Genomic DNA, 18,869 nt, shown 5'->3' on the forward strand with positions numbered 1-18,869 from the left:
CCTAAATATGAAGCCTTGTAGTTACATCTGTTGATTTTCGTCATGTTAGTTTTCATCCAGCATTCAAGTCTGTTGAAATTAAATGTTTATTATTCCTTAGTATTTTTTAAATTGAAGTCACTTCCATACACAAATCTTGAGTGTAAAGCTCAATGTATTATTGTCTATGTATTCCCCTATGTGACCACCACCCAGATCAAGATACAAACATTTCCAGCACTCCAGAGGGTTCCCTCATGCCTCTTCTCAGTCAACCCATCCCTACCATCCAGAGGAAACCACTCCTCTGACATCGATTTGTATAGATTTCTCTTTTCCTGCTGTTGAACTTCATGTAAATGTAAACTTACAGTATGTATCCTTTTGTTCTGGCATATTTTGCTCAACATAATGTCTGTAAGAGTCATCCATACCACTTATTAAGATTAATATAGCCAGATGTGGTGGCTCAGTCCTGTAATTTTGCACTTTGGGAGGATGAGGCAGGAAGATTGCTTGAGCCCAGGAGTTCAAGACCAGCCTGGACAATAAAGTGAGACTCCTGTCTCTACAAAAAAAAATTTAAAAATTAGCCAGGCCCTGTAGTGTGTGCCTGTAGTCCCAGGTACTCAGGAGACTGAAGGAAGAGGATGCCTTGAGCCCAGGAATTTGAGGCTATAGTGAGCTATGATCGTGCCCCTGCACTGCAGCCTGGGGGCAGAGCAAGATCGTGAACATAGTTTGCGTTTTTCATTGCTATGTGGCATTCCAATGTATAGAAACACCACAGTCTATTCCTTTGTCAATAAACATTTAGGTTTCCAGTTTTTTGCTATTTTGAATTAGGTTATTATATCAACAGGCATTTATGAACACCTAGCAGTGGTATCGCTAGCCCACGAGAGTAGGTGCATGGCGGGTTTTTGTACATACTGCCAGTGGTTTTCCAAAGTGGTTGAGCCAATTTATACTCCCGTAAGTGGAGTTCTAGTTGTTCCAATCTTAGCTAGCACTTTCATCGTGCCATTATTTTTCACTGTAACTATTCCAGGGGCTGGGTAGTAGTGGTATCTCATCGCAGTTGTAATTTGTATTTATCTGGTGACCACGACATTGAGAACTTTTTCTTTTTCTTTTTTTTTTTTCTTCCGAGATGGAGTTTTGCTCTTGTTGCCCAGGCTGGAGTGCAGCGGTGTGATCTCAGCTCACTACAACCTCTGCCTCCTAGGTTCAAGCGATTCTCCTGCCTCAGCCTCCCGTGCAGCTGGGATTACGGACATGTACCACCATGCCCGGCTAATTTTTGTATTTTTAGTAGAGACGGAGTTTCTCCATGTTGGTCAGGTTGGTCTCGAACTCCCGACCTCAGGTGATCTGCCTGCCTTGGCCTCCCAAAGTGCTGGGATTACAAGTGTGAGCCACCGCGTCTGGCTGAGAACTTCTTCATATGCTCTCTGGCCATTTTAATAGTCTCCTTTACAATGTGCCTGTTGAGTCTTTGCCCCCTCCCCCACTTTTATTTTAAGGTGTTTGACTTTTTCTGATTGACTTGTTTTTCTTTGTATGTTCTGCCTTGAGTCTTTTGTCAGATAAATATGTTGTTAATATCTTCTCCCAGTCCATGGTTTGTGTGTTATTTTCTTAATAATATCCTTTGATAATAAAGTCCAATTTATCAAAATCTTCTTTTGTGGTATTGCTTTTGGTATTCTCTTTAAGAACTCTTGCCTTATATACAAGGTCATAAAGATATTCTCTTAGAATCATTATGGTTCTACCTCTCACTATTGGGACTATGATATATCTCCAGTTAACTTTTGTGTATGAAGTATGGATCAAAGCTGATTTTTTTTTCTCTGTATTAATATCCAATTGCCCCAGTACCATTGTTGAAAAGACCACCCATTCCCCCTTGAATAGCACCTTTGTCATAAATCAAGAGATCATATGTGTGAGTCTACTTCTGGACTGTGTTCCATTTCATTGGTCTTTTTGTTTATCCTTGCACCAATATCATACTCTCTTAAATAGTATAGCTTTACCATTGATCTTGAAAGATGGCAGTGTGGCCAGGCATGGTGGCTAACACCTATAATTTTGGGGAGGCCAAGGTGGGGGAATTGTTTGAGGCCAGGAGTTTGAGACCAGCCCGGGTAACATAGCAAGACCCTGTCTCTACTAAAAAAAAAAAAAAAAAAAAAAAAAAAAAATTTAATTAGCCAGGCATGGTGGCGCATGCCTGTAGTCCCAGCTACTCAGAAGGCTGAGGTGAGAAAATTGCTTAAGCCCAGGAGGCGTAGGTTGCAGTGAGCCATGATTCTGCCACTGCACTTCAGCTTGAGCAACAGAGTGAGACCCTGTCCCAGAGAGAGAGAGAGACAGAGAGAGAGAGAAACAGAGAGAGATGGCAGTGTAAATTCTCATGGTTATTCTAGTTCTTTTGGTTCCATATATCTGTTTACAGGAATCAGCTTGTCAATTTTTAAAATTTTTAATTTTTGTGAGTATATAGTAGGTGTATACATTTATGGGGTATATGAAATATTTTGATACAGGCATGCAATGTATAATAATCACATCAGGGTAAATGGGGTATCCATCATCTCAAGCATTTTTCCTTTCTTTGTGTTACAAACAATCCAGTTATAATCGTTTATTTTTTTTGCCCTGTCTTATGGTGCTGATCTTTTGGTTATTTTAAAACCTACAATTAAATTATTATTGACTACAGTCACCAAATACTAGGTCTTATTCATTTTTTCTATTTTTTTTCCACCCATTAACCATCCCCCTCCTCCCCCAACACTCTTTCACTACTCTTCCTAGCCTCTGGTAACCATCATTCTACTATCTCCATGAGTTCAATTATTTTACTTTTTAGCTCCTACAAATAAGTGAGAACATGCCAATTTTGTCCTTCTGTGCCTGGCTTATTTCGTTTAACAAAATGACCTCCAGTTCTATCCATGTTGTTGCAAATGACAGGCTTTTATTCTTTTTTATGGCTGAATTGTACTCCCATTGTATATATGTACCGCGTTTTCTTTATGCAGTTGTCTGTTAATGGACACTTAGGTGCTTTCAAATTTGGCTCTTGTGAATAGTGCTGCAATAAACATGGGTGTGCAGATATCTCTTTGATATACTGATTTCCCTTCTCTGGGGTATATACCTAGCAGTGGGATTGCTGGATCATATGGTAGCTCTATTTTTAGTTTTTTTAGTTTTTTGAGGAGCCTCCAAACTGTTCTCCATAGCGATTGTCCTAATTTACATTTGCACCAACAGTGTATGTGGGTTCCCTTTTCTCCACGTCCTTGGCAGCTTGTGTTATTGCCTGTCTTTTGGATATAAGCCATTTTAAATGGGGTGAGATGATATCTCATTGTAGTTTTGATTTGCATTTCTCTGATGACCAGTGATGTTGAGCACCTTTTCATACGCCTGTTTGCCATTTGTGTGTCTTTTTTTTTTTAAACCGTCTATTCACATCTTTTGCATGGTTTTTAATAGGATTATTAGGTTTTTTTCCTGCAGAGTTGTTTGAGCTCCTTACATATTCTGGTTATTATTCCCTTGCCAGATGGGTAGTTTGCAAATACTTCCTCCCAGTCTGTGGCTTGTCTCTTCACTTTGCCGATTGTTTCCTTTGCTGTGCAGAAGTTTTTTAACTTGATTCAATCTCATTAGTCCATTTTTGCGTTGGTTGCCTGTGCTTGTGGGGTATTATTCAAGAAATCTTTGCCCAGTTCAATGTCCTAGATATTTTCTCAAGTGTTTTCTTTTAGTAGTTTCATAGTTTGAGGACTCAGATTTAAGTCTTTAATCCATTTTGATTCAATGTTTGTATATGGTGAGAGATAGGGGTCTAGTTTCATTATTCTTCATATGGATATCCACTTTTTCCAGCATCATTTATTGAAGAGACTGTCCCTTTCTCAATGTTTCTTCTTGGCACCTTTGTGAAAATGAGTTCACTGTAGATATATGGATTTGTTTGTGGGTTTTCTCTTCTATACCATTGGTCTATATGTCTGGTTTCATGCTAGAGCCATGCTATTTTAGTTACTATAGCTCTGTCATATAATTAGAAGTCAAATAATGTGATTCCTCCAGTTTTGTTCATTTTGCTACTCTGGGTCTTTTGTGGTTCCATACATATTTTAGGATTGTTTTTTCTATTTCTGTGAGGAATGTCACTCTTTTGATAGAGATTGCATTGAATCTGTAGATTGTTTTAGGTAATATGGACATTTTAACAATATTGATTCTTCCAATTCATGAATATGGAATATCTTTCCATTTTTTTTGTGTCTTCAATTTCTTGTATCAGTGTTTTACAGTCTTCATTGTAGAGATCTTTTACTTCTTTGGTAAAGTTAATTCCTAAGTATTTCATTTTATTTGTAGCTATTGTAAATGGGATTGCTTGCTTGGCTTCTTTTTCAGACTGTTCACTGTTGGCATATAGAAATGCTACTGATTTTTGTATGTTGACTTTGTACCCTGCAACTTTACTGAATTCATTTATGAGTTCTAATAGCTTTTTGGTGGAGTCTTTAGGTTTTTCTAAATATAAGATCATATCATCTGCAAACAAAGATAATTTGACTTCGTCCTTTCCAATTTGGATACATTTATTTCATTCTCTTGCCTGATTACTCTAGCTAGGACTTCCAGTACTATGTTGAATAACAGTGGTGAAAGTGGGCATCCTTGTCATGTTCCAGATCTTGGAGGAAAGGTTTTCAGTTTTTCCCCATTCAGTACGATAATAGCTGTGGGTCTGTTGTAAATGGCTTTTATTATGTTGATTGATGTTCCTTCTATGCCCTTTTTTAAGGGTTTTTATTATGAAGGGATGTTGAATTTTATCAAATGCTTTTTTAGCATCGATTGAAATGATTATATGGTTTTTGTCCTTCATTCCATTGATATGATATATCATATGGATTGATTTGTATATGTTGAGCCATGCTTGCATCCCAGTGATAAATCCCACTTGGTCATGATTGATCTTTTTAATGCATTGTAGAACTCAGTTTGCTAGTATTTTGTTAATGATTTTTGCATCAATGTTCTTCAGGGATATTGGTCTGTAGATTTTCTGTTTTTGTTTTGTTTTGTTTTGTTTTGTTTGATGTGACTTTGTCTGGTTTTGGTATTAGGGTATGCTGGCCTCATGGAATAACTTTGGAAGCATTCCCTTCTCCTCTCTTTTTTGGAATAGTTTGAGTAGAATTGGTGTTAGTTCTTCTTCAAATGTTTGATAAAATTCAGCAGTGAAGCCATGGTGTCCTGGGCTTTTCTTTGCTGGGAGACTTTTTATTATGGCTTTGATTTCATTACTTGTTATTGATCTGTTCAGGTTTTGAATTAGTGATTCAATCTTGACAGGTTGTATGTGTCTAGGAATTTAGTTCTTCTAGATTTTCCAATTTATTGGCATACAGTTGTCCATAGTAGCTGCTAATGATCCTTTGAGTATCAGTTATAACATCTCTTTTTTCATCTCTGATTTTATTTACTTGAGCCTTCTTTCTTTTTTTCTTAGTCTGGATAAAGGTTTGTCAATTTTGTTTATCTTTCCAAAAAACCAACTTTTTGTTTTGTCAATCTTTTGTATTTTTTCTTCATTTCAATTTCATTTATTTCTCCTCTGATCTTTATTCTTTCTCTTTTTTTTCTGCTAACTTTGGCTTTAGCTCTGGCTTTTCTAGTTCTTTAAGATGTATCATTAGGTTGTTTATTTGAAGTTTTTCTACTTTTTTGCTTTAGGCACTTATAACTATAAATTTTCTTCCTAGTACTGCTTTTGCCATATCCCATTGGTTTTGGTACATTATGTTTCCATTATAATTTGTTTCCAGAAATTTTTCAATTTCCCTCTTAATCTCTTCATTGGCGCAATGGTCATTCAAGAGCATTGTTTAATTTCCACGTGTTCGTATAGTTTCCAAAATTCCTCTTCTTATTGATTTCTAGTTTTTGTTGTTGTTGTTGTTTGTTTGTTTGTTTTTTGTTTTTTGAGACAGTCTCACTCTGTCACCCAGACTGGAATGCAGTGGCATGATCTCGGCTCACTGCAACCTCCGCCTCTTGGGTTCAAGCAATTCTCATGCCTCAACCACCCAAGTAGCTGGGATTACAGGCGTGCACCACCATGCCTGGCTATTTTTTTTTTTTTTTTTTTCCGTACAGACAGGATTTCACTGTGTTAGCCATGCTGGTCTCAAACTCCTGGCCTCAAGTGCCCTGCCTGTCTCAGCCAAAGTTCTGGGATTACAGGCATGAGAATAGACACTCTTTTGTGTATCTATTGTATGTTTTTAGATTTGAGGTTATTGTAGCTTGCAAATAATCTTGTAACCCATTATTTTAAACTGATGACAACTTAACACTGATTGCATAAACAAACAAAAATAAAACTAATAAAAACTCTACACTTTAACATCATCTTCCCACTTTTTAACTTTTTCTTTTTTATATCTTATTGTACTGTCTATACCTTGAAAAGTTGTTGTAGTTATTATTTTCAATTGGTCCATCTTTTCATCTTTCTACTTAAGATATGAGTAGTTTACACAACTACAGTACTATAATAATCTTGTTAAGTTTTGAAGAATTGACATCATAACAATGTTGAATTTTCCAAACTATGAATGTGGAATCTGTATATATTTAGGTATTTTAAATTTATCTTAGCAATATTTTATAGTTCCAGACTACAGGTCTTTTGTGCATCCTTAGTCAAATGCTTTTGTAGGTATTTAATAGTTTTACTGTTATTGTAAGTTATATTTTTAAAATTTTGTTTTTCAGTAGTTTGTTGCCTGTGTGTAGAAATAAATTTTTGTATATTAAATTTGTATCCAACAATATTTTTAAGCTCAATATTGAATCTAGAAGTTTATTTATAGAGATTTCTCAAATTTTCTATGTTATACAATCATGTCATCTACAAATAAATACACTTTTACTTCTTCCATTCCAATTTTTACAAATTTTATTCTTCATGCCTTATTGACCTCTCTATGATGTCAAATAGAAGTGTAATAGTGGACATAGTTGTCTTGTTTCCAGCCTCAGAAAGTGTTAACTATTTCACTGTTGAATATAATGTTAACTGCAGGTGTTTTGTAAATGCCATTTTTTAGGTGAATGAAGTCTTCTTATATTGATAGTTCACTGAAAGTTGTTATTATGAATGGATGTCAGTTTTTATCAATTTTTCTCTGCATCTCTTGAGATTGTATGTGTTTTTCTCTTTTATTCTGTTAATGCAACAAGTTACATTGATTTTCAAAGTTGCATTCTTGGAATAAGTCCCACTTGGTCTTAATGAATTATTCTTGTAATTTATCACTGAGCTATATTAGCTCATATTTTGTTTACGACTTTTGTGTCTATGTTCACGAGTGACATTGGCTTATATATTATATTTCTTTCTTGTAAGTCTTTATCTGGTTTGGGGCTCAGTTTATGCTGGTTCATGAGATGATCCAGATTAATGTTAAGTCGTGACTCTGTGCACATTAATTATTCTCAGCTGTGATTTATGCAAATCAGTAGTTCATTATGAAAATAACAAATAAAATGTTCAATTCGACTGGGATAAGTATAGAAATCTGTGGGTCTTTATTTGATTCCAGATTAATAGAGTTTTATTTGTCTTTGGTGTTCTGTCAGCTATGAAACCACCAACCCGTTGCTTCTCCTCTTTCCCCATAAGAATGTCCTTGGAAATCCCAAAATGTTTTGTTTCCCGCATCTATAGATCTGTCCCTATGGGGGGGAAAGAAAAGAATGAGTAAACATTACTCATCAGTGAACTTGTTCCTAAGGATCACTTTTTTAAAACATCTTTTTTAATGGGAGTAAGCTGTTATCTGCACGAAGCCCTGGAGGTGAAGTCCAGTCAATAGGGCTTCCCTCAGGAGATGTTCTCTAAACTGTGTTCATGAAAGTGAATAAGAGTTAGCAGGCAAAGGAGAAAGGGGGTTGGAGAGGGATCTAGAGTTTCAGAGAAAGAGAAAACCAGCTCACGAGAAGGACCAGACCCTAGAGAGATGACATGGTCAAGGGTCTAACGGAATAATGTGACATCATCTCAACACTATGTGCCAAGGACTGTCCTGAAAGCTGTGTTATAAATAAAGTTTTGGTGCCGCAAAAGAAATAGCACTTGAATATAAAATTTTATTTTTAATTCTCAGCAAGGCAAGTTACTTCTTTAGAAGGGTGCACCCTTACGGATGGAGCAATGGTGAGCGCACACTTGGACAAGGGAGGGGAAGGGGTTCTTATCCCTGACACACATGGCCCCTGCTGTTGTGTCATTCCCCTATTGGCTGGGGTTAGACCGCACAGGCTAAACTATACGAACACATGGAAATTAAACAATGCTCTTGAATGACCATTGCACCAATGAAGAGATTAAGAGGGAAATTGAAAAATTTCTGGAAACAAATTATAATGGAAACATAATGTAATCCGAATGAGTCAGGGTGGAGCAGGTGATTGAAATGAGTCAGGTTGGAGTAGGTAATCGAAAAAGGTTGCTTTGTGAGGAAGTTAAGTTTAAAAGTAGAAGGCAAAGAATTGAACATACTGACATATTGATTCTTTGAAAAGAAATTTAGAACTCATATCTAACAGCTATAAATGTATTAACTGCATTCATCATTCCGATTGCTCAGTCCAAAACCCTTGGAGTCATCCTTGACTCCTGTCTTTCTCTCTCCCACCTCATATCCAATCCATCAGGAAATCCTGTTGGCCCTACCTTCAAAGTGTGCCAAGCTGATCATTTCTCCCTGTATCTGTGTCCAGCTCCCTGGCCTGACCCTCCACCCCCGCTCTCTCCTGGCCACTGTGCTTCCTCCTGACGGCTCTCCCTGCCTCCACTCTGGCTCCTCACAGTTGATTCTCAACACCAAACAGCGAGATTCTTTAAAACAGAAGTCAGCTCAAGATATGTCTCTGTTCAAAACTCTGCTATGACTACCTGTGTCTTGTGGAGTACAAACCCTACCAAGGTTCTGGAGGCTCTCCACACACAAGCCCCCATGCCCTCTCTGGCCTGCCTCCATCCCTCCCCTCCAGCCACACCACGTCCTTTAGGGTCCTCACGCACTTGATGCCTTTGCTGTAATGGTTCCCATGCCCACCAAACCCCCAGCTCCTTCAAGGCTTTGCACAAATCTCACCTATGCAGGAGCCCAGTGCCAACTGACCAATTTAGTAACACGCCTCGCTCCATCCCACTGTACCATCCAGTGTACTTCTCATGCTTATTGTCCACCTTCTCCCATGAGAATGCAAGCTCTGTGAGGAGACGGAGCTTCATTTTGTTCACAGATGTATCCTCAGCACATAAATCAGGGCCTAGTACATACCAGGGACTGAATTAATATTTGTGAAGTGAGTGAAGCCTCACAACTATCCTAAGAGGTCGACAGCATTATTATCCCCATTTTACAGATTGAGAAACTGTAGAGAAGTCAAATCAGAGAGGTCAGCTCTCAGAGTCACATGGAGCCAAGATTTGAACCCAGGCATCTGACTCTAGAGGCAATGTTCTTAACCACTGCATTATCCTGCCAAGCCCAGAGTAGCAAATGCAACCCGAGCTTCCAGAAGGCCCTGTGACTTCAGACTATATAAGGGATTGGGAAGTTAAGGCACTCCTTCAGGCTTTGTGTTCAGAAAGGGGTGGGGAACTGGCCAGCACATACGAGGCCTCATAAAACAAGTTAGGGAGTTTGCACCAGGATAGGGCTAGATTTTTCTTTAGAAAGATCCCACTGACTACAGGATGGAGTACGGATGGGTGTGACAAGGCTGCGGGCAGGAAAATCAGTTAGGGGCTGAGATAATGGTGACCTCAGCCAGGGTGGCAGCTGTGGGGATGGAAAGAGTTGGCCAAAGAGAGATTTAATAGTTGTGACTGACAGGATTGTAGTTGAGAGAGAGAGAACAACTCCCAGGTTTGGGGTTTGGGTTAGTTTTGGTTTTTCAAACTTTTTTGACTATGATCTACAGTAAGAAACACATTCACATTTTGACACAGAATACCCACACACACATACACACATGCATGCACATACACACACACATACACACACGCATATACACACACACCCATATCTTGAACAAGTTCAACAACCACAAAATACTTTCCCTGACGTTAAATGCTCCTCTGTGTTTCCTAATCTTGTCTATCTCTTGTCTCTTTCTCTCCTTTTTTTAAATACTGGTTGCCACTCATGGCATTGATTTCATGACTGATCATGGCTTGCAGTCTGGAAGCCCCTGACCAGAGAGTGATTGGAGGCTTGGGACACAGCTAGGCTGACAGACAGGAGCCTCAAAAGCTGTGTCCCTGGACCTCCTTTCTGCAGAGTCCCCTTCCTGCAAGACATACACAGTCTGGCTCCCATCACACTTACCAGTCTTGTTACTCATTAAATTAGTCCATTTTCACACTGCTGATAAAAACATACCTGAGACTGGGCAATTTACAAAAGAAAGGGGTTTAATGGACAGTTCCACGTGGCTGGGGAGGCCTCCCAAACATGGCAGAAGGTGAAAGGCACGCCTCACATGGCAGCAGACAAGAGAAGAGGACCTGTGCAGGGAAACTCCCCTTTATAAAACCATCAGATCTTGGAAGACTTATTCACTACCACGAGAACAACATAGGAAAGACGTGATCCCATGATTCAATTTTCTCCCACCAGGTCCTTCCCACCACACATGGGAACTGTGGGAGCTACAATTCAAGATGAGATGTGGGTGGGGACACAGCCGAACCTTATCACTCATTCCTTTGGGGAAAATCCTTTGTCTCTTTCAAGGCATCTCTCAGTAAATCTCATCAATGAACATATGTGGACAAGCGGGCAGTGTGGAGGGGGCATGGAAGCTATTGTTTAATTAATAGGCACAGAGTTTCACTTTTGCAAGATGAGAAAAGTTCTGTGGAGGAATGCCGGTGATAGTAACACAACCATGGGAGAGTACTTAATACCACCGAACTGTACTCTTTAAAATGGTTAAGATGGGGTGCCTGTAGTCCCAGCTACTCGGGAGGCTGAGGCAGGAGAATGGCATGAACCCAGGAGGCGGAGCTTGCAGTGATCCAAGATCGCACCATTGCACTCCAGCCTGGGCAACAGAGCAAGACTCCATCTCAAAAAAAAAAAAAGGTTAAGATGGTGGATTTTATGTTACGTGTGTTTTGCCACAATTTTTTAAATCAATGTGTAGGCAAACTAATAGAAAAAAGAGCATCTGGAGTGGCTTTCCGGACATGAAGGCTCAGGGTTGAAAGAGTCCTTGGAAGGCTTTTAGACCAAACCCCTCTGCATGCTCAAGCCTTGGGTACAGGATTTCTAAGAAGTGGAACAGTCTCCAGGGGTGTGGAGCTCATCACTCAAGACAGGTTATCTTACCTTTGAATAATTTTGTCTGTTGACTGTTGGGATAGTTCTCCTTCAGAGGAGCTGAAATTTTCCCCATAGCTTCCTCTATTAAACCCAGTTCCACTTCTCAGGGTCACACACACACACAAAACCTAAATTCCCTCTCCCATGCAGTATGTATTCAATAAATATTTATTGGGCACCTGCCTAAGTACCACTATCTGATCTTACAAATCTTCTCTTTTCCAGTTAAAAATTCCAAAATCTGACAACTCTTTCTTACATGACACGATTCAATGTCCCCTCACCATCTGACTGCTCTTTTGAAATGATCAATTTCCTCTTATCGTGGGACATCTAGAAATGAAAAGAGGCCAGGCTCAGTGGCTCATGCCTGTAATCCCAGCACTTTGGGAGACCAAGGTGGGAGCATCTCTTGAGGCTAGGAGTTCCAGACCAGCCTGGTCAACATAGTGAGACACCATCTCTACAAAAAAACTTCAAAATTAGCTGACATGGTGGCATGTGCCTCTAGTCCCAACTACTCAGGAGACTGAGAGGGTAGGATTGCTTGAGTCCAGAAGTTTGGGGTTCCAGTGAGCCATGATCACACCAATGCACTACCACCTGGGTGACAGAGCAAGACCCTGTTTCAAAAAAAATAAAATGTTTTCAGAAATAAAAATATTACAATAATCAATAGCCCCAAATGATTTCATCAAAAAATGGAGGATTCTAATGGAATTTCCAGGCCCAGGGGAGCACAGTGTCATGGCAGGCTGGTGAGAAAGATACTTGAAGGCCATGCTGACACATGCAAGGAGGACTACATTTGTCTTTCAGGTGCAAGACAAAAAATAGCGTAAATTCACCCTTAAGTCTTAAGGATAGGCACAAGATCCAATCAGTCTTCACTCTTATCTCTAATTTATTCTGTCTCATCAGAACCAGAAACCATCACCGCACTTTCCTTGGAGTTAAATGCTTTATTCCACGTAGTGTGCCACAGGACTGCATCTTGCCACTACATAAATACACATAACGTATGATTTCCTCCTTCAACTCTGGAACCTAAACAAATGGATTATGTTCCCCAAATTCCATAAAACCATAATTCTGTTGAGTGGCCATGGCACTCCTAAAGAATTTCTTTCTAAATATAGAGAGGTATTCCTCTGCAGAAAAAAATATCCCAGCATCTTGGTTCTAATATATAATTAACTCCTCTCTAGATACTTTGCAGTTACGTTTTATGGCTTATTTTGAGTGTTCATATTTTATCAGAAAATTGTAATTTTCCTCTAAATAGGAGTTTTTACAAGGCTTTTGAATTCTGATGACTGGCTTCATGTTTCAGCTATAATTAAAACAGTGAAAAGAAATAGCGTCACCATGCATCACATGTGGTTCTGAGACTGCTTGGTCCCCCAACCGCCTGTCTCCCCACACCCTGCAACCTGCAGGCTGGGGACACTCTGACCAATGGTGGGGGCTCCATTTTTGACCACTTAGTGGGACAGCTGGTTTTAGAAAGAAACAGAATGGCCTGAGAAGAAGGGATGAGGAGACCAAAGTCTTCACCTCGGAGAAACCTCCCAAATATGTTCCCCACCAATGTCCCACCTTGCCCCATTTTCCCTCCAGGAAAATATACTTTCTCCCAGAAATACACTTTCCCTCCAGGAAAATTCACTTTCCGTCTAGTTGTTAGCTTATGAGCTTACTCTCTGCTTCCCCTCTAGACTGCCAACTCCATGAGGGCCAAAGCAAAGTCTTTTTCTTTTTCTTTTCTTTTTTTTTTTTTTTTTGAGACGAAGTTTCATTCTTGTCCCCCAGGCTGGAGTGCAGTGGCGTGATCTCCGCTCACTGCAACCTCCGCCTCCCAGGTTCAAGTGATTCTTCTGCCCCAACCTCCCGAGTAGCTGGGATTACAGGTGCCTGCCACCATGCCTGGCTAATTTTTGTATTTTAGTAGAGACGGAGTTTCACCATGTTGGCCAGGCTGGTCTCGAACTCCTGACCTCAGGTGATCCGCCCACCTCGGCCTCCCAAAGTGCTGAGATTACAGGCGTGAGCCACCATGCCTGGCTGCAAAGTCTTTTTCATTCAACATGGTGTAGACAACTTCTTGAATTCCGTATTAGTTTACTAGGCTACTATACCAACCAACCATAGGCAGGGGGTTTAAACAATAGAAATGGATTTTCCCACAGTGCTGGAGACCAGAAGCCTGAAGTCAAGGTGTCAGCAGTGTTGGTTTCTCCGGAAGCCTCTCTCTTTGGCTTGTGCATGGCTGTCTTCTCCCTATATCCTCACATGGTCTTCCCTCTGTGTGTGTCTGTGTCCCAATCTCCTCTTCTAATAAGCACATCAGTCATGTTGGATTAGGGCCCACCCTAATGAACATATTTTACCTTAATTACCTCTTTTTTTGAGATGGAGTCTCACTCTGTTGCCTAGGCTGGAGTGCAGTGGTGCAATCTCAGCTCACTGCAACCTCCGCCTCCTGGATTTGAGCAATTCTCCTGCCTCAGCCTCCCAAGTAGCTGAGATTACAGGTGCCCACTACCACGCCTAGCTAATTTTTGTATTTTTAGTAGAGATGGCGTTTCGCCATGTTGACCAGGCTGGTCTCAAACTCCTGACCTCAGGTGATCCACCTGCCTCGGCCTCCCAGCATGCTGGGATTACAGGCGTGAGCCACCACTCTCGGCCTTAATTACCTCTTCAAAGACCTTATCTCCAAATACAGCCATCCCTCAGTAGCTCATGGGATAGGTTCCAGGACCCACCCTTGCTCAGGACACCAAGATTTGTGGATGCTTAAGTTTCTGATATAAAATGGCATAGTATTTGCATATAACCTATGTACATCCTTCTGTATGCTTTAAATCAGCTCTGGATTACTTATAATACCTGATACAATGCCTATACATCACTTCATGTACATGGATTCAATGTAGTTCTCTGGACAGGGCAAATTCAAGTTTTGCTTTTCAGAACTTGGTGGAATTTTTTCTGAATATTTTTGATTCAGGATTAGTTGAATCCACAGATGCAGAAAGCCCAGATGTAGAAGGCCAACTGCATAGTCACATTCTGAGGTTCTTGGGGTCAGGATTTAAACATATGAAGTTTGGGGTGGTGGGCCGAATTCATCCCATAACACAATATTAGGCTATCAACCACAGTTTGCTGACTGAGAAAAAATGAATGACAACAGAACACAGAAACATTATGGCAGGCATGCTCCTGGAAGCAGCTCTCCTGGCACATGCTTCTGAAGGCCTTCCCTTTTTCCCCCTTCCCTCTCCCTCCACCCATACAAGGGTCCAGACGAGTGCGTCTTCTGTCAACTTCGGGTCCAACCTAACCAATCCAGTCACACAAAACCCTGTGCCATGAACTTCAGACATGACACTAATTCCTAGGAAAGACTAGCCCATCTCCAGGAAGCCTGCCTTGTTTGTCTTCAGGGAACCCCCGCTCAGTAGGGGGACTGCAGAACACACAGAAGCCATTGAGTTGTCTCTATGAGGATGATCACATCATAGCAGGGTACAGCTGAGCCACCAGAGCTTGCCCATCTGCTCCCTCTGGGCCCCGGCCATGATTCTTTCTATCATTGCCTGTGAGCCTTTATAATCTTCCTCTCTATCCTTGCAAGAGAAACCTCCTAACTTGTTGGCCACTGATGGACTTTAACCAGGGTGTTTGTCATGGACCTGTATTGCCACCAAGGTGGCTTTGGCTCCCTGAGTCCTGACCCTCTGCTTGTTACTTCCCAACAGGCATCAGGTTTGGAGTTCAAGTCGGTAGCCAACAGCGTTCTGTTTTTACGTGACAAAAGATGGGAAGAGGTCAGAGGTGCCCTGATGCCTGCTTTCAGTCCTGAAAAGCTGAACGAGGTAAGACATGAGAAATGCAAACTCTATTCTCTTCCAGAGCAGGTTTCTTCTCTCCAAATCATGATGAGAGCCAGTTCATGTTGCATCACTTGCCCAGGTGACACATCAAAATGTCTTTCCCACTGGGACCTTCAGACCTCTCTATTATGCAGAAAGCACCAGACTCTGTGTTGAGTGTCTTTCGTTTCTCCAGCCTCCCACATCCCCAGTTGCCATAAATGAATTGTGAGTCAGCAAGTACACAGGGCATTCACCTGTGTCCAGAGACAGAGCTTGAGGTGCTTTGGGGGCCCCAAGAGACAACTGTAACAGTGTCTGTTGGACTGTCATGCATAATGGATCACCTAGGGATCTGGCTACAATGCAGGCTCTGATTCAAGAGGGCCAGGGTGGCCTAAGAATCTGCATTTATAACACCCTGCCAGGTAATTTCGTTGTTACCGGACAGTGAACCACACTTTACATAGCAAGAAACTAGAGAACAGCATGAAACAAAGGTGAGCTACCAATCGAGTCTTAAATAGGGAGGTGATGGCGGTGAATGACTGGGGAGGAGTGGGCGATCGTGTCAGGCAGGAACACCCAGGTTAACCTCTAGGCCAAGTTCAAGGGAAGGGCAGGCTCCACAAGATGCTACCAGCTCTCTAAGGCCCTGGACATTCTCCTTTCCCTACTCAGTGACTCACTCTTTCCTATCAGCTGTGCACCCAAAACCGGGTGTTTGTACAGCCTCCAGACCAATTTCTCACACAACAGATCCTGACTGCTGTGTTTTGTATCTGAGCCTGACAGCCCCCTCAATTGCTGGTCTGGCTTTGGTGTTTGCTGTTCTGAATTGTGCAACCACAAGGGAGAGAGAACTTGAGCCCTTACGATGTGAAGGGGCTAAGGGGCTTCTTTAGTTCCAGTCTTAGGTACACAGGCATCTCTAGAGCAAGGGAGCTACCAAAGCTTGGCTGGAGTGCCCTGGGCTTCTGCCATCCACCCTGTCTGGATGTTCCAGAGTAGCCTGTCTTCAGTTCAATAAAAATGAAAGCTACTTTTAGCTTAAGCTCAAGATGCTCACCCATATGGTCCTGATTGAATTCCTATAAATCTTCTGAAGTCCCCCAGAAGAGGAGGGGGTTCCACACCTCATAATATCCAATTAAACTCACTCAGAAACTAGTGATCCCCCCAATTTTTATGAGGTTTTGATTTGCATTTCCATGGGTAGCTGTTGGTGTTTGGGGGCAGAGCCTGTCTCTGTATGCAGCGCCAGCTCACACTCACACAGCTCAGAGTCAGGTTCCAAGGGTTGCCTATTTAGACTAACACACTGCCTCTTCACCACATTCCTACGAGATAAATACTATCATCCTTATTATTACCATCCCATTTTACAGAGGAGGAAACTAGGCACAGAAAGATTAAGTAGCGTGCGCCAAGTCTCATAGCTAGTAAGCAGCAGAGCCAAAATCAGAATCCAGCTCCAGAGCGCTCTTCACCTCTCTGCCTGACTGCTTGCTACCTCCGTGTGATTTTCCAGTGGTGCTCGGAGGCCACTTAGGACTGTGCCAGGGGCTGTCTGGAGGGTGCAGGAAGGGGAAGTGTAGCAAATGGGGCCTCGGAGGAAAGCTGGGGGCTGGGGGAGGGTCAGAAGCAACACTTCTCTATTTTCTGCCTAAGTTTGGAACCAACTGAGGTATGGAAAGAGGTTTTAGGCAAAGGAAATAAAATTTTCTCTTATCTTACTGGTAAAGCTGTTTGAAAAATAGAGTCCCCATCTGATCACATGGGCTTGCTATGCTAATACTTCACCCAGAATGGGACAATTGCAGGGGGGTGGCAGATGCCATCGGGGCTGGCCTGCGGCCCACATATGCTCAGTTCCTTCCTCCCAGACTGGGTCTGATACAGCGTAGAAAGCAGGAGATGGCGAGTGACTTAGATGCAGCCGTTGGCCAGTGGGGCCCACCGGGATCACTTGGGGGGGCTTTGAAAACTGTTGCTGCCTGGGTCCCACACCTGGAAATTCTGATTCGGTTGGTTTGCTTTAGGATGCAGCCTGGGTTTGGGGATATTTTTCTAGACTCCCCAGGTGATTCTCATGTAAAGCCAGTATTGGGAACCACCACCAGTAGAAGTTCCCCACAAGGACACGTGAGGAAACGGGCACCTGCTTCCACTGCAGCAATTAGCCCTGTCACATTGATCTGTATTATCTATTGAGGATTCACGGGAGAATGTGAAGGAAGGGCCTGCATCTTAAAGCTAGAAACCACTGCCCTAAACCATGTAGACAAGCTGCCTGGAGTGTGCCCCTTTATCACATCCAGCCGCTAAAAGGTTGAGTTAGCCAAGAGAAGGCCAGGGGAAGAGAGGAGAGGTAGGTGAGCCTAGGACTGGCATCACTAGCGTGTATGTCTTTATTCAAAAACAATGGCTTCACGGCACTGTAGAAGTAGAAAGAACCTCATGTGTGAAAAAGAAATTGGTAAAGAGTATCTGAGAAAAGAAGAAAGGAAGCAAGGAAAGGAAAATAGGGTTTAGCAGTCCTGGGCTATGATTCTTTGGCAAGGAATTTTATCATGGTCTAGATTCCTTTAACCCCTTACAGGGGATACTCCAGAAAGTGACACATTGTCGTTTCCCAAGCAAATCCAGTGCTCCTGGGGTCCAGTCTTCTCCCTCTAGTCCAGAAATCAGATGCATAGTGCCTGAATTAATTGCAAAAAATAGAGTTCCTCAATATGTCCACGGCATCAAGATGCCAAGAGAAGCCAGGCGAGGTGGCTCACAACTGTAATCCCAGCACTTTGGGAGGCCGAGGCAGGTGGATCACTTGAGATCAGGAGTTCGAGACCAGCTTGACCAACATGGTGAAATCCTGTCTCTACTAAGAATACAAAAAGTAGCCAGTGTGGTGGCAGGCACCTGTAACCCCAGCTACTCAGGAGCCTGAGGCAGGACAATCACTTGAATACAGGAGGCGGAGGTTGCAGTAAGCCAAGATCATACCACTGCACTCCAGCCTTGGTGACAGAGTGAGACTCCAGACTCCATCTCAAAAAAAAAAAAAAAACAAAACAATGCCAAGAGGTAGAGAGAGATTTCACAGAGCCCATTATTTACCATACATTATCAATAACCTTGAAATTCCCTTGAAAAGCATTTTTTTCTACCCCATATGGTTCAGTTTAGGTTCTTGGGTTTCCGTTTGAAAGGATTCCATCCCAGAGGCAGGAAGAGTTAACTTTTTCCCCACCTCTGGGGATTTTAGACCTGGCGAGTTGAAGTTTACTGGGAGGCCTCTAAGGAGACCCTTCAAGAAGAACTTGGCTGTGCAGATGGCGCTCAGGTGGGAGGGGGAAGAAAGATGGTCTTCAAAACACAGAGATATGTAGCATATGTGTTAGATACGGTTCTGGGGAGAACCATATTTAAGGGAGGAGCAGAGGGGAAACCTATAAAGAAGACTCAGGAAGAACAGCCTGAAATGGAAACCAACAGAATGTGGAAGGGGAAAGCATTTCAAAGAGGAAGGAGCAGCCAGAGGTGTTAAATGCTGCTCACA

General features: G+C 41.9%; 1 protein-coding gene across 4 annotated transcripts in view; it reads left to right on the forward strand.

Annotated features, from left to right (window-relative positions):
• TBXAS1 (thromboxane A synthase 1) overlaps window positions 1-18,869 on the forward strand; it is a 190,427-nt gene that overhangs the window by 91,240 nt on the left and 80,318 nt on the right. For all 4 annotated transcript variants that reach the window (XM_055284233.2, XM_055284234.2, XM_055284232.2 and 1 more), the window contains exon 5: window positions 15,197-15,313. In XM_055284233.2, the coding sequence (XP_055140208.1) occupies window positions 15,197-15,313 (117 nt within the window). The remainder of the gene's footprint in view (window positions 1-15,196; window positions 15,314-18,869) is intronic.

This window comes from Symphalangus syndactylus, chromosome 6 (assembly GCF_028878055.3).
Source record: "Symphalangus syndactylus isolate Jambi chromosome 6, NHGRI_mSymSyn1-v2.1_pri, whole genome shotgun sequence".
NCBI classification, from domain to species: domain Eukaryota; kingdom Metazoa; phylum Chordata; class Mammalia; order Primates; family Hylobatidae; genus Symphalangus; species Symphalangus syndactylus.